The sequence below is a fragment of the Gigantopelta aegis genome, chromosome 10 (genome assembly GCF_016097555.1).
Source record: "Gigantopelta aegis isolate Gae_Host chromosome 10, Gae_host_genome, whole genome shotgun sequence".
NCBI lineage: Eukaryota > Metazoa > Mollusca > Gastropoda > Neomphalida > Peltospiridae > Gigantopelta > Gigantopelta aegis.
Window position 1 is genome coordinate 8,457,924 of NC_054708.1, and position 23,874 is coordinate 8,481,797.

Genomic DNA, 23,874 nt, shown 5'->3' on the forward strand with positions numbered 1-23,874 from the left:
CTTCTGATATCGCCAGTTACTAGTCCCTTACACCCAGCTTCTGATATCGCCAGTTACAAGACCCTTAAACGTACTTACAAAAACACCAAACCCCCACCATTTTTAAAAATACTATCACTATCATGTAAAAATGGGTGAATCCATTCAAATAAATCCTTACAGTGAACATCTGTGGAATCGATTCAAATAATTGGTTACAAAAAAGAAACATCGCAATTATCGCAAATACAATTGTACATGTGTCATTCCCATGTGGCTCAATGATCGATTATTTTAGTTTCTTTGTGTAACGATGTATTTTGATTCAAGTTTACGCTTGCACTACCTCCGACAAAGTAATCCACTACGTTTGTTTAATTCTGTATTTATCGATTCTGATTCTGGGTTATAGGGTGTATACTACCAAATCAAATCCCATAGACGACAATAGTAACATATGTGGCTAAAACTCCTATCTGCAACGTATCAACCGACATAAACGTCACGGATATAAATACTACCACCCCTTACACTTAAAGAGAATCAGAAAAAATGGGGGTCAAGCTGCTCGTTTCTGAGATAACGGGTAGCGTCTATGACTACCCTAGTTTCGCACAAAATTCGAGTACTTTTTTTTACAGGTACCCCATACATGTTTCAAGCACAAGGCTACTTGACACATTGGTACTAGATGAAATAAAATTGCACTTTTTTTTTTACCCAGATGAAACTATTATTTTTTACAACCAACACACTCACATTTATAACCAATCACAGGACTTGTGGTGTTCACTTCTCTGTCAAAAGTTGGGTGCACCTCGAACTTTGACCCAGCCGGAAGTTATTTGGTTTAGTACTACCTATAAGGTTTAAAATACAAGCTTGTGCAGGGCTTACACTTACTGTGAATAACCTTTTTGTTTTTAGCCAATTTCAGATATGCAGAATATTTCTTTAAAAAATATTACAAAATAGCTAATTTAAACACAATTTTATTAGTCAACTACTAAATGTAGTATACAAATTACTAGTAGCAGTTGGCTAACTTGACAATGCACAGGGTGAGCCCTGCTTGTATGACGGCGAATGCAATGTCCAATAGACAAAGACGCAGCATCCTAATGATTAACAGTGCATTGTGCAAACGGCTATGAGTTCGAATCTTGGTTTGGTACCAGTCTTACGTATGAACCTAAAATAAGGAAAGTAGGCCTACTAATATATGTATGTATGTATGTATGTGTGTGTGTGTGTGTGTGTGTGTGTGTGTGTGTGTGTGTGTATGTATGTATGTATGTGTATGTGTATGTGTATGTATGTATGTATGTATGTATATATTAATAATCGTCCATTAGCAAATGAATAGGTATCCAAACTCAGAGGAAATAGAGTTTAAATCCAGATCTGGATATTTCCTTGCAGTTTTAAAAATGAACTGGTATTGACATAATTAAAATTAAATTCACATTGGATCCAACCACTTGGTACACAAATGAGCTCCATCACCCAGCATTGTCTTTCTAAAATCTGTTGATTAAGTCTGTATGTAATGTGTTTGTGAGTATATGTACGTTCGCACGTAACAAGAAAATAACTAATACCTGATTGTATATTCGTTATCGATATAACAGCCATCCTTAAGTCCACATTCCAAAACTGTACAGATATGCCAAACGACGGCCCAACTGAGAACATTAATGTGATGTGTTTGGTTTACTTTTTAGACGAGTCAAGGGTAACGCGGTGGCTGTGGGGATTGTGTGCTAAGTAGTCAAAATCACCTGACGGTAGATAAGACAGAGAAATATGGATATAAAACAGGCTTCGGGGTGATTTTCCACAGCCTCAGATTAATATCATACTAACTCCTCAGGCATGAACAATCTCAAACATATACTTGTGTGTATCACCCTGTTTGTGGTGTATACACAATGTATTCCTTATGGTCAAGGTGTGGTTGGCAAAAACGTGCATCCGCCTCCAACTCCATCCGAGACGTTTCCAGTGTACGCGCAACTGGACAGCAAAGGCGAGTATTTCCTCTTCTGGAAGTTCAATAAAACTCATATCACCTTCGAGACGCACGTGAAGACGCTTGGCTACGTCGGTTTCGGTATTTCACACAATGGTGACATGTACCCCGCGGACGTCGTCATTGGATGGGTTGACAACGGCAAAGTCCATTTCAAGGTTAGTAAATATAACCATCCTGTAGGTTTTAAGCGTTTGCTGACAAGCAACTCTATATTAATGAAGACCACAGCTTGTTATCCAGCTCTAGGTCTGTTGTCACAAATGTTTCTCTTTTTATTAAATTCATGGGGAAAACATAAACTACAATGATATGGAAGCATACCAGTTGGATGGTACTTGATGCAATTGGAAAAATTTAAATATGTAGTATACTAAGTATATACAATTATATGTGTATAAATTATAGACTTACAAATAAAACAAAAATAAACAGAATCAAGGATGATAAATATATTATTATTTATAAGCATTTCCCTTCTTATAATCGCCTGATATAAATATATTCCAAGATTACGCAGTCTTTACATTTTCAGAAAACAATAGTTTAATTAATTTAAACAGAAGATCTGACATAAACATATTTCTTGATATATTTCATTCCTAAATTATTATACGAAGAACATTTTCAATATAAAATGAAATTTGTTTTCGATTTCTTGATCAGTACACATTATAGATGTTTTTCATAAGCGCAATATTTTGGCACTGTGCAGAACACGAAATGCTGGAGTGTCAAATAAATGGATCCTTTAGTTTAGAGATTTCAAAACAGACAAAATATTAATGCACGTATATGACGAATACGTCAATTTGTCGTCAATATGCGTTTGGGTGCAAACAAATTCTTCCATATTATGCTTATGTATTATATATTTACGTTGCAGTAGACAGGACGGATACCACCGGTGATCTGGATAATCTAACCATTCGTGAAAACCTAACATCATCACTGCCGTGGTAGTGATTGACGAGTGCGTGTCATCGAATAATTAGTAAAATAGTCTGGGAGTAGCAGTCCTCTTTGAGTAGTACAGGAAAGATATCCTCTGGAGTGGCTGTCCTCCTATAGATGAGGCATTAGATAGAGATTCATGGAATCAACCACTATTTTGCCAAATGGCCATTCGACTCTACATTGTGCAGAGATACGGTTTAGATTACTGATAACGGTTTTGTCGTTCAGATTTTGAAGGAATACATATTGCTATATTTTGTCTAGGACCGACACACTCTTGGACACTACGAGCCTATCATAGATGATTCCCAGGACTGGACTCTGTTGGCAGGATTCGAACGCGGTGAACACACGGTCCTCAAGTTTGTCAGAGCTCTTGACACGTGCGACGACAAACAGGACATCAAGATAACGGTAACGTAACTTGACGTAACGTAATGGTAATGTATATGATTTTACCTGCTTACATTGAGAAAACATTGAAACATTATTAAAACAGAGGTACATAGTTACTGATACGTTGTCCAGTTCTGTCATCAATATACTTTGGGACACCCAGGGATATTTCTGAGGAGTTATCCAGATATCTATTATATAACATATTTACTTGAAAGAAAAATATTTTAAAACATACCTTTACATTGGATTCTTTCGTTTGGCATATAAACGTATTTTTATAATTGTTAAGCCAAATAATTTCATTTCAACTTATTTTCGTGCTTATATCCAATTAAGGTTCAAGCACGCTGTTCTGGGCACAGTTGGTTAGTTGTTAGTGGTTAGTGTGAGAGAAGTTGGTGTAGTGGTTAAAACTCGCTCTGGGTTGAAGCCGGTACCGGGCTGCGAACCCAGTACCTACCAGCCTTATATCCGATGGCTTAACCACGACGCCACCGAGACCGGTTAAGCCAAATCTGAGACGTATCGTATGGAAGAGTATGAACTGAAAATGGAATGACTTACAACAAATGCTATGGGCAAAAATCTGTACCATTGTTTGACAGATTCGGACCTATATTTAACTGATATCAGTGGTCACAGTACACACTTGAGCAAGGCAAAGTTTAGAGTTTACTCTGTAAACACTAACTTGATTTTGTCATTCTGTCAACTTAAAGGCATACTGTCACAGACCATTGACCTGTTTAATGGCCTAACAAAGTATTACTTAAAAATATATATATATTTGATTTGTCCCTAAACATACTTACTCAACGTAACGACCATACTCTAATTATTAATGATATTTTATAAAAATAATTGAATTATGGCAATGGTCCATAATTCAAAAACTAACATTGCTGAGAGGGTTGACATGGATTTTACTCCATCATGGTGTAGTTAAAGTGATGCAATAGTTAGATTTGGTCTGTAAAAATTAATGTAATTTTTATTTATTATTCATTAAAAGAGAAATAAGGTCCTTAAATCTGTGACAGTATGCCTTTAAATATCTTTTTTGTTGGGGTTTCCGTGACATGTCGAGTTTTATGCTTTTTAAATACAGCCAGAAAACAACAACAAAAACCCCCACAACCCCCCCCCCCAAAAAAAAAACACAAAAAAAAACCACCCACAAATCCCCCCCCCCCCCCCTCCAAAACAAAAAAACACAAAATCAAAACAACAACCAACAAACAACAACACCTTATAACTCCAAGTCTTAGACATGGTCATATTGCTCTAACACGCAACTCACGACGTAATTACACATTGAAAATAAGTATGTCTTTACTTTGTAGGATGGAACTGTTAGAGTTATCTACTCTTACCACCCAGACGATCCACAGCACGAGACAGGACTCACCTACCACGGCGGTGCCAGTCGAGGCTCAAAGAGCCTCATGCTCCTCGATGAAGTTCCACAGGGAAAACAAACTCCACCCGATACAAAGCATTTTGACTTCATCAATAAGAAGGTAATGAAGCGAATTCATTTACTTAATGTTAATAAAAGCTCAGTCATGCATCAACTTAAAGGCACTTGTTCTTCAAAAAGATAATGGGGGGTGGGGGTGTTTTTTAATTAATTTTTTTTAAAGAACAAAACTGTCGATAATATGTGGTAATTTACTCAGCAGTAAATAACATATATAAAAAAATTTACGGTGTGTAATATGATCCGTAATATACATAACGATTACGAATCTTCCACTAGCAAATTTAACACAGCATCTCTGCTGAAAACTAATTCCAAAAGAAGTTACAATATAGTCTGGAACTCAAGGGCATGCAGCCAAAACTGCTTACAGTGGAGAGGTCATACTGACCACGACATTGTGATTCCAGCTCAGTCTATAGGAGGACTGCCAGCCACTTTACAGTCCATACAAAATACCTTTCTACATCTTTCTTAAAAAGAGGGACGTTAGAATGCTCACAAATATATGCATAGAGCAATACGCCAAGGAAGGAATTGTAAGTATTTTACAGAAATCTAACTTAAATTATTTTAAGGGCAAAGTCCAACAGTGCTCACGATACGTGATAACAGTAACTGAATGCTTCCAATTTGCTCAAATACTTGCCACATTTTTAAAACAAGTCTTTGACGCTGTTTAATTTTTTAAAATCATAACAACCTCTTCATTTTCATTTAAAATTAAAAACATTACCCATAAAATATTAGGTCAACGTCTCGTATATACTGGTGGTGTTCCAATCCGTTATCAGTCGATCATTATTAGCTGCAATCGAACTCAAAGTGCTGCAAGTCATCTCATTAAAAACACTGGCAGAACTTTGAAAAGAAACAATGAAACATCTGCATAAGAGATAAATGTTCTTAGATTAAAGTTTTGGAAGTTGAAGTACGTAAGTTGAAGATTTCTGATGACGATACGAAGGTTTGTCTCTACCAGTTCATGAAAGAAACCATGTTATTTCTTTCAGTTCGTGATCCCCGCACAGAAAACGTTTTACCATTGTACGGCCTACAGACTACCATCTCTAGCACGCAAACATCACATGTTCAAGGTAAACTACTGTACTAATACTATCAGGCATATATTACAACTCATTATATTATATGTTGCGTCATCTTCGCATGCCAACGTATCATTCCGTGTAATATACATGTACTGTATTTTGGAATGGTATATTGGTTTGCGAAGATTATGCTACGTACGTAAACAATCTGCGATTTGCTTTTTAAATTATCATGTTTGGTGCACCTTGATTCGTGATATCATCGGTACATCGTGAGTATTATATAATATATTAGATATATCATGCATAAAGGTTTTGTAATTTACAATACAAATCGAAATCTTTATGTAGCCAAATACCAGAATGAATGTCAGTTGTTCATCCGCATTGACTAAAGTTTATATATATATATATTTTTTTTTAAATAATTGCTATTTGAAGCTTAAATCTGTGTGTTGACATTGTTTATGAATATATGCATATTTCGTTTCTAACATTGTGAGTAAAACATGAATAGCATTTTGGAACTGCGATTTTCTATTTAAAAACCCAACTAAAAAAACACAACAGAACCACAAAGTTGCCAATATGAACATTATTCAAATCTCTTGACTAATATGTGATTCAACGACATTTATAAGAATACTACTTGAGTGGACTAGCACGTTGTTTATATACACGTATATCAAATGTTGATTTGGTCTAATGGATTCTAAAAGTACTATTGTGTTTTTATTGCAGTGGGAGGCCATCTTGCAGCCTGGGAATGAGGACCTAGTTCATCATATATTGGTGTACACGTGCCCTGGTCACATCGACCCGTCACGTGACGGAGCGTCGTACGAGTGCTACGAACACCCGCCACACGATCTTAGAAGATGCAATCGCGTCTTTATAGCTTGGGCCGTTGGTGGCGATGTACGTGCAGGGTTATTCAGGTTAACTTAATGTGAAAATCGAGGTCTAAAGAATATCAGAATAGAATAGATGTTTAACGACACCCCAGCACGAAACATACATCGGCTATTGGGTGTCAAACTATGGTAAAGAATATCATGCAGTAGCCTTAGTTCGTGTGTAAATTTCTATTTCCTAAAATAACAGAACACATTTACAATTCCTGATCTGTTTATAAGATGACTGCCACAATAATGTTTCCTGTTACAAAACAAGATGTACTGCATTCAGTACTTTTTTTTACACACCCGTTGGTGAGAACATCAGTCGTTATTTTGGTAACACATATTGTCAACACATATACGTGTGATAACATTAAAAAGATTTACGACTGGCTGCTTCAAAGTCACTAATGCTATACTATCCAATGAAAACAGCACGGTTGAAATTGACCACTCTGTGACGTACAAGTTAACCTGAAATTGACTTGTCTGTGACGCACTAATTAACTATACGCGCTAGAGTTGTGCATAAGTTTTACTCGGAAAAGCCACCATTATACAACTTTGAAGATTAACTTATCTCTTTACTTCAATATTTTTGTTCCTATTCCAGGCATTCACACTCCCTGACCACGTGGGGATCTCCATAGGAACCCCAGAAGACGCACAGTTTGTGGTGCTCGAGACACACTACAACAACCCAGGCAGAAGGCAGAGTGAGTTTTAAAGCTACAGTCTCATCTCCATATTTATTAAAATCTTTTTTCTAATGCAAATTACAAAAACACCCATCCGTTTTCATAAATTCACAAGGTTTCGCTACAATTCAGTTTATTCAATAAGCATGTTTTCTTTCATTGGTGCAGTGGACAAGGAAGGAATTCGAAGTTAATGTGGAGTTGATTCTATGTATAACTTGGATTAACGACTGATTGTGTCTAAACGATATCGAAGAATGGCGTGTCATGGGAAGTAAAATAATGTGCTAAAATAAGTATAAAAATCTACACACCGAGTATATCTGTCATCATGGGAATTACATCTGTCGGGAACTGTTATCCTAATTATATATAGGTACTGGGAAATCACTTTTGTAATTTGTGGACTAGTGCAGCCAACGAATTTTTGTTTGTTTGTTTTTGTGAGGGGTTTTGGGGGTGTTAATTGTTTTAAAAATTATTTATTTATTTTATTTCATTTTAGCAAAACCTCGATCATTTAAGTCCACGAAAATAAAGGATTTCACAGTACGCTATATTTGAATATTTTGACAGACGTGGTTGACAGTTCTGGTCTGCGCATGTTCTACACGCCAACCCTGCGCCAATACGATGCCGGCATTCTGGAGACTGGGGTCATGGTACACGAGCTACAGATGATACCCCCAGAATTCGACAACTTTGTGTCCAAGGGGATCTGTAATCAACAGTGTGTGAGCAGGGTGAGTTGTAACTGGAATCATTTACGAGAAATTGACCCTAGAACTACAAATCGACACCATGAAGTGCTCAGTCCGCCCCTAATCTCAGCGCCTCCCTGATATGTAATTTCCTAAGACATTCATTTTTCATTTCAACTTATTTTCGTGCTTATATCCAATTAAGGTTCAAGCATGCTGTCCTGGGCACACACCTCAGCTATCTGGGCTGGCTGTGCAGGACAGTGGGTTAGTTGTTAGTTGGTTAGTGGTTAGTGAGAGAGAAGAGGATGTAGTGGCCTTACACCTACCCACTGAGCTCTTAAGAACTCGCTCTGGGTGGTAGCCAGTGCCGGGCTGCGAACCCCGTACCTACCAGCCTGTAGTCCGATGGCTTAACCACTGCGTCACCGAGGCCGGTTTCCTAAGACGCCATTCTTGGATTTATAATGGTCTTAAATACAAATATGTCTACATGTCAGATTTTAGCAAAAGTATTACAGCATTAATATATATATTGATATTGATATATTGGAGAGAGTGGGAACATAAGGACATTTTACCTTCTAGGCCTAGATCATGTTCAGAGCATATACAAGAGTAAACGAATTTAGTGTCGTGAAAACACCAAAGCGAGACAAACTTAAATTAACAGGCAACTGCACTGGCAGTACTGTTCTTCAAAAGATGTCTATAGTTCTTTCCCTTTAATCAGGAAGCAAAGCTAGTATATTAAACCGGCCTAGGCGGTGTCGTAGTTTAGCCATCGGACTAAAGGCTGGTAGGTACAGGGTTCGCAGTTCAGTACCGGCTCCCACCCAGAGCGAGTTTTAACGACTCAATGGGTAGGTTTAAGACCACCACACCCTCGTCTCTCTCATTAACAACAACAAACCCACTGTCCTGGACAGACAGCCCAGATAGCTGAGATGTGTGCATTAAATGTGAACACTTAGATGACTTTGTCTCCAGTCTAATTAGGGACAGGATTTAGCTCATTGGCGCTGCACTTGCCTCAGGTGCGAGGTAGAATTGCTCTTTTTAATTTATTTTTTCAATCAGTCGAATGTTCTGTTATAGTTGCTGTTGTTCGTGTGTTTATAATATTAAACATGAAAATAATTGCAAATGTCCAAACTATATTTTGTATTTAATTTACTACTCATCTCAGATGACCGGTGCCCACAGCGGAGGTGTGAAGGTCATTGCAGCATTTCTGCACGCGCACCTTCTGGGCATGGGCGTAACGACTCGACACTTCCGGAATGGCACGGAGCTGGCGCCAATTATGAAAGATGAGCATTACGACTTTGACTTCCAGGAGTACCGACTGCTCAAAGAAGAACGGCTTATCACCAAGGTGAATTTTCACATTTCACTTTACACTAATATACTCTTTGGTAATTTGTCAGCTTTGACGTTTTGTAATAAATTAAGTATGGTAAACTGTTATTAGCCAGTAATGTGTTGTTAATAACAGTAAAAATATAGTATATTGATAATATGAAACGTATTATTAGCTAGTGATGTGTTATGTTAATGACAAGTGAAACTGAAGTATATGAATAGTATGAAATGTATTATTAGCCAGTGATGTGTTATCTTAATGGCAACTGAAAATATACAGTGTAAATATATATATAGTATGAAACGCGTTATTGGCCAATAATGTATTATGTTAAGAGTAGGACCCCTCATAATGTTGGGCTCATCTTTCCATAGGATGACGTTTTGCAAACGGAGTGCTACTACAAATCTCGTGGTTTGAATCGTTTCACTTATGTAAGTATTTAAAATACGTGCGTGTAATAATGTTTAAATATTGTTTATCAACGCCGATATTGCCAAACAAATGAACTACATCCAAGTTATAATGTGTCATAGAATAATGACAGTAATAAATACGCAGCACTAATATCTAATGGCTATGACGAATGGTCGTTATGGTTGATGATTATTTTTTTTACCACTACCAGCCACAGTACCCCCCCCCCCCATCAAACTTTTTTTTTGTTTTTACTGTATTACATTTGATAAAATCATACATACAGACATACATACATACATACATAGTGTCGTTGACCCCCCCCCCCCCCTCCCCGTATAAAATTCTGACTATGCCAGTGGTCAGCCTGATGGACAAGTTATGTCTCCATCACCAACCAGTCTTCCTCAGCTGTTTCACATTTACCTGTAACCCAATAATATTATTTTCTTTCGTTTCAAAGACATACATAAAAATAGATTGCTATCACCATTTCGTGCTGGGGTGTCGTTAAACATCTATTCTGTTATATTATTCTATCAATGCTTCCAGCGCATGCACATTTCATGAAATCTCCATTGCCTTCCTGATATAACGAGTGACAGTTATACGGGCGAAGCAGAATTAGTGCCCTGGTGGGTGGCATTCTTCCTATAAACATATATGCAAACGTATCCGTGGGAGCAGGTATGACCTAGACAAAACGTCCGTTTGACTCTACCTAGTGCAGAAATACGATTTTGGATCAGATAACTGTTTTAAAGAGTTAAACGCATTCCCCTTTGTTGAGCTTGCTATATTCTGCAGGAAAGCACGAAAATAAGTATAAATGAATGAACGAAGCCCCTAGTTTACAATACAGCTGTCAATTTTGTGCTGCAGGGCGGTCTAAGTACTTCGGACGAGATGTGTCTGTCGTTCTTGATGTACTACCCCAAGGTTCCCGTGTTCGCGTGTCTGTCCGTCCCGATATACAGCGAGTACCGGTCGACACAGGACAGGTCCGACTCGGCACTCCGTAGATACCTCCAGACACTGGACTGGACCAACTCTACCGTGCGGAACGAGTTTCAGAAACACACGGACGATAGTCTGTACTACCTGGAGTGCAGAGAGAACCACATTCACCATGTATGTAGTCACTTTAGTTATATATGTATATATTTGTATTCATTTATCTATTCGACCCAGTGGTAAAGCGCTCGCTTGATGTGCCGTCAGTTTGGGATCAATTCCCGTTGGTGAACCCATTGGGTTATTTCCCTTCCAACCAGTGCACCACGACTGGTATATCAAAGGCCGTATTATGTATTATCTGTCTGTGGGATGGTGCACCTAAAAGATCCCTATCTACAAATGGAAACATGTAGCGGACTTCCTCTCTAAGACTTCATGTCAAAATTACCAAATGTTTGACCCGATAGCCAATGATTAATAAATCAATGTGCTCTAGTAATGTTGTTAAAACAAAAACAAACTTTACAAACAAACTATTTGAAGAGTCCACCGGAATAACCTGTAATATCAATTTTTTTAGTAAGGTGATATTTTTTAATTTTAACGTTTACAATTCTGCAATCGTAGAATGTTTATGCCTAAGAAAACATAATTTTCAACTACTTTTAATGGCCTACCATAAATATAGGTGGTTTTTTTTAGAGTTATTGTGACCTTGACACACACGACCGTTATAATACTGACTATCTGTTTGGACATCATAGGTTATTTCCGTAGACCCTTCATTTGTTTATTTATTTACATTTCTTTCTCTCATTTATTTACATTTATGTATGATTTAGCTTCATGATTAGATCGGTCATCTGAAATCAGTGGGTCACTGTACTTTTCTTTTCTTTTGTTTGGTTTTTCACACAGAGCCAAATTAAAATTATTCAACAAAAACATATTTAGTGAAGGATATGATGAGGTATAACATGCACATTTAACGAAATTTGTTTATCTCATACTCCACCCCCGGAAACCCTCCAGGTAAAATCATAAATACACAAATGTCCACATAACATACACAAAAGAAAGAATATTTCAAATACATTTTATTCCAATAAAATATACACATCGAGAATTTCCCTTCAAATGTCGCATTCTCCAGCGATTCACGGTATTTTTTTCTTGTTTGCTTGTTTGGTTGCTTCATGTTTGTTTGTTTGTTTGTTTGTTTTTTGTCACAGTATTAATCTGTTTTATAGCCTATAAACATACCATGTTAAACTCCTCATGTTGTGGAAAATCACCTATCCTGTTCTTACAGTGGCGGACACAGCAGACGTCAATCTTCCGGTGTGTATGGTATTATAGCGCCCGCACTTCTCTATTGTTAAATATGATCAAGTTTCTCATATTATAAATCTCTTTATTTTCTTCTTACAGAAGGGCACAACTGAAAATCCACCAAAGATTCTACATCCATATACAGAACCTGTCAACTCTGCCTGTTCCAATCACTAAACATCAATTAATCGTTTTTGTTAAATTGAATTATTTAAAAAAATAATAATAATAAAACAATTTTTATGTTTTAATCAACCTTCTTGCCTGTTCATTTTATTAATTTGTTTTGTGCACCATGAAACCCTTTTCATTTTCACAGTTTAATACCACTACTCGGCGTTAAACTAGTTACCTACCTACCACTACTCAAACGGAATATCTTAGTATTTTCTCTTTTTCAATTCATTTCCTGTTGACATGCTATGTGCAGTAACGGCGTGGGAGAGGGGCGTTGGGGGCGTAGCTCAGTGGTAAAGGGCTTGGCTGATGTATCGTCGGGTTGGCATCGATCCATTGGGTTATTTCTTGTTATAGCCAGTGCACCACGACTGGTAAATCAAAGGCCGTGGTATGAGCTATGTTGTCTGTGGGATGGTGTATATAAAAGATCTTGCTACTAATAGAACAATGTAGCGCGTTTCCTCTCGAGGACTATATTTCAAAATTACCAAATATCTGGCATCCAATAGCCGATTATTAATAAATCAGTGTGCTCTAGTGGTGTCGTTAAACAGTAACACGAAGATCAGAGAGTACATTTCTTTCTCAGATTTAAACAACGTGAAACCACCAGTCACTTTCAAAGGAATCTGGCCGCAATATTTTGGAGTCCAATACTGTCTTAAATTTACACGTCAAAGGGGGCGGGACGTAGCCAAGTGGTAAAGCGCTCGCCTGATCGATCCGCGTCGGTGGGCTATTTCTCGTTCCAGCCAGTGCACCACGACTGGTATATCAACGGCCGTGGTATGTGCTATCCTGTCTGTGGGATGGTGCATATAAAAAAATCCCTTGCTACTAATGGAAAATATTTCAAAATTACCAAATGTTTGACATCCAATAGCCGATGATTAATAAATCAATGTGCTCTAGTGGTGTCGTTAAACAAAACAAACGTTTTGTGCAGTAAAACGAAGATGAGAACAACATGGAACCAGCAGTCACTTTCAAAGGTATCGGGCTGCAATATTCTTTAGATGGACTCCATTACTGTCTTATATTTACACGTAAAAACACCAATCAAAGGTGTTTCTATTGAGGGCATTTCTTGTTACATATATCAGCTTGAGGAGTCCTGGAGCGTTAGCATGGAGCAGCAGGACGTGTTTACCCACTGTCGACATTTTCCTCTTTTCCCCGCCATTTCTTGTCTCAATTTTGTCATCAAATCAGCACAATGGGCACCATCGTAGTTTTTGTAGACATGTAGTCAACCATTAGAACGCTTTGGCATTCCAGCAAACCGGACAGGACGTAGCCCAGTGGTACAGCGCTCGCTTGATGCGCGGATGGTCTGGGATCGATCCTCGTCGGTGTGACCATTGGACTATTTCTCGTTCCAGCAAGTGCATCACGACTGGTATATCAAAGGCCGTGGTATGTGTTATCCTGTCTGTGGGATGGTGCATATAAAATATCCCTTGCTGCTAATCAAAAAGAGTAGTCCATGAAGTGCCGACAGCGGGTTTCCTCTCTCAATATCAGTGTGGTTCTCCATATGTCCGACGCCATATAACTACAAGTAAAATGACTGTTGAGTGCGTCGTTAAATAAAACACTTTCTTCCTTTCTTCCTTCCTTCCCAGCCAACAGCTGCCACCACTTTATTTGAGACATCTGGTCGTCTTCCAAACCTTGACTCATCTTTAAATCTTTCTCATCCTCGCTTAAACGCAGCAGACTATTTCACAAGTGTTGAATAATTGGGAGATCTACCACCATATACATGTATCACAACCATATGCGCTTATGAATTTCAGTAGCGTTTTCACCTTCTTTAGTTAGAAACGTCATGGCGGCTGATTGTTTAAATCTATGTTTTCAGTACTGAAGGTTACAATTAAGCAATAATTATATGTAGATACAGAGGCGGATGTAAATTTTGCAACAGTTATAAATTTATTATATATTAATTTTCATTTTTTTTACGATCCTCTCCAAACCTCCCCCAAAGTTCCATTGGCATTCCGCCTCATGTCATTGAGACCTCCCTAAATGGATTTTCTGGATCCGCCACTGAGATATACAAAGAAGAGTCGTGTTATTAATAGGATAATTGTATGCACGAACATTACTACGGTGGTCCTTCGGTGACCCGTCAGATGACGTCATATTATGCAGATCTGTAATTGGTTCTGTAAGTTTAATGATGTGTTTGTTTCAAAACTAACTGATTTAACGTGTGGATAATAAATAAATTATCAAAGGAAAATTATGAAACTCGATTCAGAACAGTGGTTTATATTCGCTCCCGCTTGGGGAATAACAATTCACATAACTCGTTTCATAATTTTTGGACAGAGAAAGGTAATAATATATCGATTTTCTTAATGTCAGTTCAGGTAACTTAATTAACGGAATGCTATGCCCATGGGCGGATCCAAGGGGGGGGGGGGGCCAGGGGGACGCGTCCCCCCAAAAAATTGTTCAAGTGCCCTCAAAATGTCCAAGTGCCCTTTTTGTTTGTAGAATTTTTTTTTTTTTAAGTAAACAATAATTATATTGTAGATAAATGAAATCAAGATTTTCGTGTACATGCGCAAGCTTGCAGATATGTGTCTGTGTTATTGAGTCTCAATGGGGCCCCATTGAGGTTCTAACGCGAGTGACGCCAATTTACTTCATTATTGCTAGTATATTATGACGTAGAACTGTAGGAATTCATATTAATTGTAAATATCAAAACTTGTAGTAAGGTGCCCTTTTGACGAGTCAATGTGCCCTTCCTTTTTGGTCCCCCCCTAAAAATATTTCCTGGATCCGCCCATGATGCCACACAGTTGCATTGCTCACCCACGCTACATCAATATTGAAACTGTTTGTTTTAATGACTTTAGAATTACAGATAAATGTAGAGTTGTTTGCTGAAATTTAAACAATTCGATAACCATAATGATTACAAATTTGTTAAATCAGGTCATATTGATTCAACCCTATTAATTTCCTTCTTGTGTTGTATTGTTAAAGCGCCCGATTGCATAACACAATGTGTTACATTGTATTCGTTTCTAGTTTTAGTTACCTTTATGGCAAGTTGCCTAATGGATGCTTTCACACAATGTTTGTTTTACCACATGGTCAGGCGTACGTTTTTATGTTCAATCGATGTCGCTGTAAAGTTTAATGGACTGATGTTATAAGCGGATTATTTCTTACTAGGTTTGTCAATGTTTAGATACCACAATCTGATTTACAATTACAGCTACTCTATTAGAAACAACGCATACTTCGTTGTACGAATATATATATAAACGTCGAGATCCAGGAAAGCTGTGAAATTTAACTTCACTATCATCTATTATTCTGCTGAACTAAACTACTTGCTATTTTTGTGGAAAAATATCCAAACAAACTAAACAACTGATAAACGCCTTGCAATGTATCTGCTAATGCTCTTCAAACGTAAATCCTGATAGTCATATTTCCATCTACGTTGATGGTCTGATGTAGTCATTCTACACGATGTTACATATGGATAAACATATTTATCTTTTATGTGTGCAGATAACAATATTGTTTCACGGAACACTTTCAGGTTATTCTTACCATGAACTGTATCAGAACATATTTAACGAATATCAATCAGTTTTGAGACCCGTGAAGAATGCATCCACGTCTGTAACAGTGGAATTGATCTACCATCTGACGCACGTTGATGGCATCAGTGGACGAGATCAAATGATGATGACGAGAGGGTGGCTTGAACTATCGTGGCAGGACGAACTGCTTTCGTGGAATGCTAGTGACTTTTCTGGAATTGATTCGTTGACCTTACCCATTAATAAACTGTGGACACCTGACATAGCTCTCCTGAATGATGTCGAGGGTAATCATTTACTTTCCGCTAAAGGTGGACAGGCAAGACTTTCAAGCAGTGGACGGGTAGAGTGGAACATTGGATTAGTAGTTGGTACAACTTGTGTTATAAACGTCTTTGACTTTCCTTTCGATTTACAAAAATGTTCCCTGAAATTTTCTCAAATGAGTTCGGGCAATCATGAAGTGGCTATAAAACCAGGAATCAGTAGGTTTCCCCCTGGGGACAATTATGACGAGTGGAGTTTCGTAAATGAATCCTTCAGCCATACCATTTTAGAAATCAACCACGTAGAGCACGCGTTGGTGAATATAGAATTCACTTATCAACGGAAGCCAATGTCATTCATTATTTCTGGAATCATTCCCATGGTACTTCTTTCTGTTGTAAACCTCGGCTCGTTCATACTTCCTCCAGGTTCAGAAGAGAAAGTATCTGTGGGGGTCTCAGTATTGCTATCATTTTACGTGTTCGTCTCCGTCATCAACAGTTTGCTACCAGACGTGTCTGACAGGATTTCCATATTCAGACTCTATGTCGTGATCCACCTGACGTTGAAGGTTATGACTACTCTCTCATCGGTCATCATCCTTCATTTCTATTACAAGCCCACGTCAAAGCCTCTACCTAGATGGTTACAGAAACTTCTTCTTGCCATCTGCAGAAAATCGCAAGCTGTTCACCCAAACCTTCAACAGGAGCAACTTGACACCAATCAACTACGGGACAGTTCTGACGACAGTGACATCCATCAGCAAGGGATGGAATTTGTTGAACAAGAAAACCTCGACAGCTGTCAAATCCTACGAAGCAAACGAAGCCCAGATTGGAAAATGGTTGCAGAAACACTAAACACCGTTTGTTTCATTACATTTTCTGTTCTTACACTCAGTGTTAATATAATTTGTTTCTGTGTGATGATAATATAGTTGTGTTAACGAGCCTTTCAAAGACTAGACTGGTTGGTCAGTGTGTTGATGTTTATTACGTAACTTTTTTGACACAGATACTGTACTGTAAGATAAAAGCAATTTTCAGATTCTGCGAGAAATGTTTTCTTACTAATAAAAAGAACATGTATTTGTATGAAACTGGTTATTTGGTATAACAAAAATACTGAGTTTTTTGTAGTGTCTAACGTAGTCTTCTTGCAACACTATAGTGAGTATAGATGACAAAAGAAGAAACAATGTAAGCTCACATACGTCACTTCTACCGAATAGCAGCAAGGGGTCTTTTAAATGATCTTTCCATGAGACAGGTGAGCACATACCTCGAGTTTCTGATACACAAGTTGAGGTACACATGTTCGAGAGGGACAAATTGGGTCAGGGGGGGAGAGAGAGAGAGAGAGAGAGAGAGAGAGAGAGAGAGAGAGAGAGAGAGAGAGAGAGAGAGAGGGGGGGGGGGGTGGGGGGGGGTGGGGTGGTGTTTAACAACACCCATAGAGAACACTGATTAATTAATCATCGGCTATTGATTGAAGGAGAGAATCAAAATACTATAAAGGTTTCGAACAACAGCAACCTGGACATTTCTCTAATCTATAATACATATGAAAGAGAATGACTACTATTTAAAAAAGAAAGAATGCACTTTATAACATAAATGAAAGAAGCGAACACAAAGAAAAACAACTGCATAAAAAGCAAACAAACGTTAAACAGATTGATAGACATTGACTGAATACTTTACTGACTACGTGCTTACGCTGTACTCTAAATATACAGACATTTCAAAGCAACAGTCGGCAGGTAGTATAACTTTGGTTTGAGATGCCATCTAGTTAGTGAACTCATTATTACTATTTAGTCAATCAATCAACTGGTTTAACGAAAGTTTGTTTAGTTTAACGACATCACTAGAGCACATCGATTTATTAATCAACTGGTTTTACATGTTTACATCCACTTAAATGTCAAAGACATTCATTGTGGTTACAAACTCTAACATAGAGTTTGTACCAAAAACAAAAGGAGGAAGAGTATTCATGGCGGACCATGAGCAATTTGGAAAACAGTTATTGTCAACTGACGTAAAACACATATAAAATTTTAGTGCATTTTTTAAGGTCAATGCAGACCGGCCTCGGTAGCGTCGTGGCAGGCCATCGGTCTACAGGCTGGTAGGTACTGGGTTCGGATCCCAGCCGACTTCAAACCCTGAGTGAGTGCTCCGCAAGGCTCAATGGGTAGGTGTAAACCACTTGCACCGACCAGTGATCCATAACTGGTTCAACAAAGGCCATGGTTTGTGCTATCCTGCCTGTGGGAAGCGCAAATAAAAGATCCCTTGCTGCCAATCGGAAGAGTAGCCCATGCAGTGGCGACAGCGGGTTTCCTCTCAAAATCTGTGTGGTCCTTAACCATATGTCTGACGCCATATAACCGTAAATAAAATGTGTTGACTGCGTCGTTAAATAAAACATTTCTTTCTTTCTTTTAAGGACAATGCAATAAAATAAATTTAACAATATGGGAACAAATAATTTTGATATAATATTTCGAGCGATGGTATAAAAATTTAAAGTTCCATTTATATGTCCACGTGTGTTGCCTCGTTAAGACCGTTAAGTTACACAGCTGGTAGGGATGTGATGGCTTGCATCCCGTGAAGAGCCCCCCCCCCCCCCCCCCCCCCCCCGAGTCAGTAGATGTGGATGGTGTAGTGCTGTCCAGAAATATAGATCTTGAGAAGGTGTCTGAACAAGAGAGAATCGGCCTAGGATATAGTCTAGTCGTCATGGTTGGTACAGTGATGTGGACGGGCCCGGCTCCAGTGAGTATGAGATGATACCAATGTAAAACAAAGAAAAGAGTAGCAGGGGCCGACTCCACTTCATAGTTCTCCTTAGAGTGGGGAAGACAGTCTTTGTTGTTTCGTTCAGTAGTTGCCTCACAAGTTTTTGTATTGTTTTTCTAATTACTAATTTAAGCAGCAGTGCCCAATTAGTTTCGTACTTATTTTTAATAATGGTTCAAACACACTTCCCTAGCCATACACCTCAATTGCCCGTGAAAAACTAATGTTAATCTATTTTATTATTATGAATAAAACCATCAAGAATTATAAGGCTACTATTTTGGTTAGTAGTAAGAATACAAGTGTATGCGTGCGTGCGTGCATGCATATGTTCCCACATCTGTAAACATGGTTGGGATAATTATATTTACAGTGGATCACGATCGCGGAGGATTGCAAACCAATTAGTTGTTAATCAGAGCGCACCCGTCTAAGTCGGGAGTTGGGGAAATTACAACCCAACCGTCGAGTTGGCAAACTTCGTCGTGACAGTTGACAGCTTACGGTAAAATGTTTCCTTTCCTAGACGAGTGCTACAGTAAAAGAAGAATTTAAGGTAAAATATTTCCTTTCCTAGACGAGTGCTACAGTAAAAGAAGAATTTAAGTTAAAATGTTTCATTTCATAGACGAATGCTTTCTCCCGCGGAAACCTACATTACCAGTGAACGATCTATAACCCATTTTCATCATTTTAAACAATTCTTTGCTACATATTTGCATTGCAACGTTATATAAATATTGAAACATAATTTTATAAGGACTTCAGAATTACAGGATAAATCTGTTTGCTAAAAACTCCACAATTAACCAACCATACCGACCACAAACATGTTAAATTGGGATATATTGACATAAACTGATTAACAATATTATCTCATTATCGTGTTTTATTGTTAAAGCACTCGTCTACGAAATGAAATGTTTTATCTTACATTCTTCTGTCACTTTAGTAATCGTTACGATCCTATTTAAAATGTTTGTTTTGCGAAAGGTTCTGTTGATGTTGTTATAAATAGGCCGACACGTTACGTTTGTCATTTTGTACATACCACTATCACAAACCGATCGTTTCAGTAGCAAATAATATCTTCTTTTTTTATATAGATATCTTACATCCTTAGACACTTTCGAAGAAAACTGAAACAATTACTTTCTCTGTCGTCTGCTATTCGTTTGGACTAAAACATTCGTGTAAAACAAAACAAAACAAAAGAAACAGCAAAAAACTCCGACACAGTTATAATACTAAAACAACCTTCATACCCAGGAAATCAATAAGCGCGATCTCAAGTTGTTAGTTTAGACGATGCTACGAACGCACCAACATATATACGTTTTATATATGGCAATAACAGTATTGTTTCATAAAACACTTTCAGACCATACTTACTATGAACTCTATAGGGATGTATTTAACGGATACCAGCCATTCTTAAGGCCAGTGAAAAACGCTTCCACGCCTGTAAATGTGACGCTAAGGTACTATTTGATCAAAATGGAAGACATCAGCGAAGCAGATCAGACGATGCTAACGAGAGGGTGGCTTGAATTATCGTGGCAGGACGAACTGCTTTCCTGGAATGCTAGTGACTATTCTGGGATTGATTCACTGACCTTACCCATTAATAAACTGTGGATACCTGACATCACACTGCTGAATGATGTCCAGGGATATCAGCTCCTTTCAGACAAAGGTGGAATGCTGAGACTTTCAAACACTGGGCAGGTACACTGGTATATTGGATTAGTGGTTGGGACCACGTGTACTATAAATGTTGTTCGTTTTCCGTTTGATTCACAGCAATGTTTTTTAAACTTCTCTCAGTGGAGTACGCATTCCAATGAAGTAGACATTAAACCAATCGTCGATCCATATATGTTTGAAGAAGACAACGGTGAGTGGCGTTTCCTAAATCAGTCCTACATCCGTGAGGAGTTTCAAGACGCTGACACAGTGCACACTATAGTGTTCATAGGATTCTCGTTTCAACGGATGCCACTATCGTTCATTATTTCTGGAATCATTCCCATGGTACTCATTTCTATTGTAAACCTCGGCTCGTTCATGCTTCCTCTAGGTTCAGAAGAGAAAGTGTCGATGGGGGTCTCAGTTTTGCTATCCTTTTACATTTTCATCTCCGGCATCAACAGTTTGCTACCAGACGTGTCTAATAAGGTGTCCATATTCAAACTCTATGTCGTGATCATGCTGACATTGAAGGTTATGACTACTCTCTCATCGGTTATTATCCTTCATTTCTATTACAAGCCCACGTCAAAGCCTCTACCTAGATGGTTACAGGAACTTCTTCTTGCCATCTGCAAAAGCCAGCAGACAAATCATACAGATGTTCAACAGGACGCAGATGTAAAGAACAGATATTTGAGTGGAATCCGAGAACACGGACCAGATCCAGATTGGAAAATGGTTGCAGAAACACTGAACACTGTTTGTTTCATTACATTCGCTGTTCTTACCCTCTGCGTTAGTGTAATTTGCTTCTATGTCATGGTGATGTAGACATTACTGCAGCAAGCCAGTCGACGGCTAGTCAAGTCGTATCCGTCGCTTGTTCAACATGTATTCAACCTCGGATCGTCCACGATTCTTTTCGCTTCAGAATACAAAGTGTCCTTAGGAAGTTAGGAGTCTCAGTTTTGCTATCCGTTTATATATTCGTCTCCATCATTAACGATTTGTTACCAAACGTGTCTGACGGGATTTTCATATTCAGACTCTATGTTGTGATCGTGATGACATTGACGGTTATGACTACTCTCTCATCGGTCCTCGTGCATTATTTCTATCACAAGCCCACACCAAACAGTCTACACAAATGATTACAAACGATTCTTGCTGTCAGCTGCAGAAGACTAGAAGCTATTCATTCCGACATTCAACGGGAACAATCCTATACGAAATTCAACTAGAACTTTAGGCAACAAATGTTTCGCTCAAATAACGTCTGTCAACCATGCAAGTCATTGACAAGGAATGGAATCTGTTGATACAGACGTTATAAAGATTAAACAAGAAGTCTAATTAAAACTGAAATCCGACATCACAGACGACCCCAAGATTGAAAACAGATTGCAGAGACATTGAACACTGTTTGCTTACTAAATATTCTCTATTCATGTTCTCTGAATTAATGTTGGCCTGGTGGTTATTTGCTCTTTTTTTTTTTTTTTATATAAAATATATCTTTAGTGGTGCACTTGAAGGGTGAGTCGTCTTAGATATAACGATCAATCATTAAGTCCTAGTCATATATATGATGCGTTTGATTGCTTTTGTGCAAGTATCATGTTGGTTCTGAGAAATTAAGTTGTTGGTAATTTTCAAACGTATTAATCATGTTGGGTTTGTTTACAAGGAGATCAGCCTGACTGTTTTATTCGCACTGTACTGTTGTTTATGGTGGTTGTTTGTTTGTTTTTGTTTTGTACAGTTTTATTTATATTGATGGTTAGTGGAAATAAAATGATCTCAAACTGAGAGAAAAAACAAACACACATTTCTTATAACTGTCGTGACGGAATTACTGCACAGAAATTCTGTCGCAGGTGCAGAATGTTATGTCTGCAGAGCCCTTATTGAGATAGCTATGTTCGGATAAATCTTAACTACATGTATATATATAGCAGCGCCCTTCTATGTATAAGGCTAGCTAGAACATTTAAGTGGTTTTATAGAAACGTAAACAAGATAGTTACCATTAAATGAATGTGTGGCTTCATCGCCTGTGTTACATTCATTTAATAACTCAATCATTATGATTCCTTGTTTCTCGAGGCAAATGATAGTTCCACTATGAGAGTATAGTAGACAATAGGAGATCAGTTCTACTGACTAACAAGTACTGCTTCTAACTATAGGTACTGTTACTGGAGTTATGCTAAACATATCTAACTTTAGTAAATTATAAGTGTATTGGTGTGCGTGCGTATATATCTATTTATGTATTAATAACTTTTATTTATATATACAGTTATGAACATCTTCTCCCAAGTCTTCTCCCAAGTCCAAAATTCATTCCGACGGACCTGGCATGTTATCCCAGGTATTTTAACATATATATATATGTATGTATGTATGTATGTGTGTGTGTGTGTGTGTGTGTGTGTGTGTGTGTGTGTATGTGTATGAAAAACAATGTGGCTTGTGCCTCACCCCACTAAATATTGTGCCCCCATCTCATACTTCAGATATTATTTCAATGGATCATGAAAACTAATTCGTAAAGAATTTATTTTATATCGAGACTTTGTTTTTAAAAAATAATATCAGACTTGGTATTGATTTAAAACTTATTAATGTTTTTGTACGAGTTTTACAATGTCGTATATTGTTCATTACATGCCCTTTTGAAAATATGTGCTAAAATAATATTTTATGTATTAATAACTTTTATTTATATATACAGTTATGAACATCTTCTCCCAAGTCTTCTCCCAAGTCCAAAATTCATTCCGACGGACCTGGCATGTTAGCCCAGGTATTTTAACATATATATATATGTATGTATGTATGTATGTGTGTGTGTGTGTGTGTGTGTGTGTGTGTGTGTGTGTGTGTGTGTGTGTGTGTGTGTGTGTGTATGTGTATGAAAAACAATGTGGCTTGTGCCTCACCCCACTAAATATTGTGCCCCCATCTCATACTTCAGATATTATTTCAATGGATCATGAAAACTAATTCGTAAAGAATTTATTTTATATCGAGACTTTGTTTTTAAAAAATAATATCAGACTTGGTATTGATTTA

The 23,874-nt window shown here is 37.8% G+C and overlaps 3 protein-coding genes across 3 annotated transcripts; all 3 read left to right on the forward strand.

Moving 5' to 3' along the window:
* The first annotated feature begins 292 nt into the window (after nt 1-292).
* LOC121382936 (DBH-like monooxygenase protein 1 homolog) lies at nt 293-12,517 on the forward strand. Its single transcript, XM_041512621.1, has 12 exons — nt 293-335; nt 1,931-2,169; nt 3,233-3,382; nt 4,711-4,887; nt 5,861-5,944; nt 6,638-6,814; nt 7,409-7,511; nt 8,070-8,236; nt 9,384-9,572; nt 9,935-9,994; nt 10,860-11,108; nt 12,366-12,517. Exons 1-12 carry the CDS (start codon nt 293-295, stop codon nt 12,441-12,443), a joined length of 1,716 nt encoding a protein of 571 aa, XP_041368555.1. The 3' UTR covers nt 12,444-12,517.
* An 885-nt stretch (nt 12,518-13,402) lies between these two features.
* On the forward strand, nt 13,403-17,360 carry LOC121382939 (neuronal acetylcholine receptor subunit alpha-6-like). The gene is made up of 2 exons (XM_041512625.1): nt 13,403-13,438; nt 15,990-17,360. Exons 1-2 carry the CDS (start codon nt 13,403-13,405, stop codon nt 17,229-17,231), a joined length of 1,278 nt encoding a protein of 425 aa, XP_041368559.1. The 3' UTR covers nt 17,232-17,360.
* A 3,241-nt stretch (nt 17,361-20,601) lies between these two features.
* On the forward strand, nt 20,602-21,627 carry LOC121382941 (neuronal acetylcholine receptor subunit alpha-2-like). Its single transcript, XM_041512627.1, has one exon. The coding sequence runs from the start codon at nt 20,602-20,604 to the stop codon at nt 21,625-21,627; it is 1,026 nt and encodes a 341-aa protein (XP_041368561.1).
* The last annotated feature ends 2,247 nt before the right edge of the window (nt 21,628-23,874 follow it).

Coding starts and splice junctions, on each gene's coding strand:
- LOC121382941 (XM_041512627.1), top strand. CDS start 20,602: ATGGAAGACATCAGCGAAGCAGATCAGACGATGCTAACGAGAGGGTGG.
- LOC121382936 (XM_041512621.1), top strand. CDS start 293: ATGTATTTTGATTCAAGTTTACGCTTGCACTACCTCCGACAAA. Junction 2,170..3,232: donor ACGGCAAAGTCCATTTCAAG/GTTAGTAAATAT, acceptor TATTTTGTCTAG/GACCGACACACTCTTGGACA. Junction 9,995..10,859: donor GTTTGAATCGTTTCACTTAT/GTAAGTATTTAA, acceptor TTTGTGCTGCAG/GGCGGTCTAAGTACTTCGGA.
- LOC121382939 (XM_041512625.1), top strand. CDS start 13,403: ATGAGAACAACATGGAACCAGCAGTCACTTTCAAAG. Junction 13,439..15,989: donor ACCAGCAGTCACTTTCAAAG/GTATCGGGCTGC, acceptor TTATGTGTGCAG/ATAACAATATTGTTTCACGG.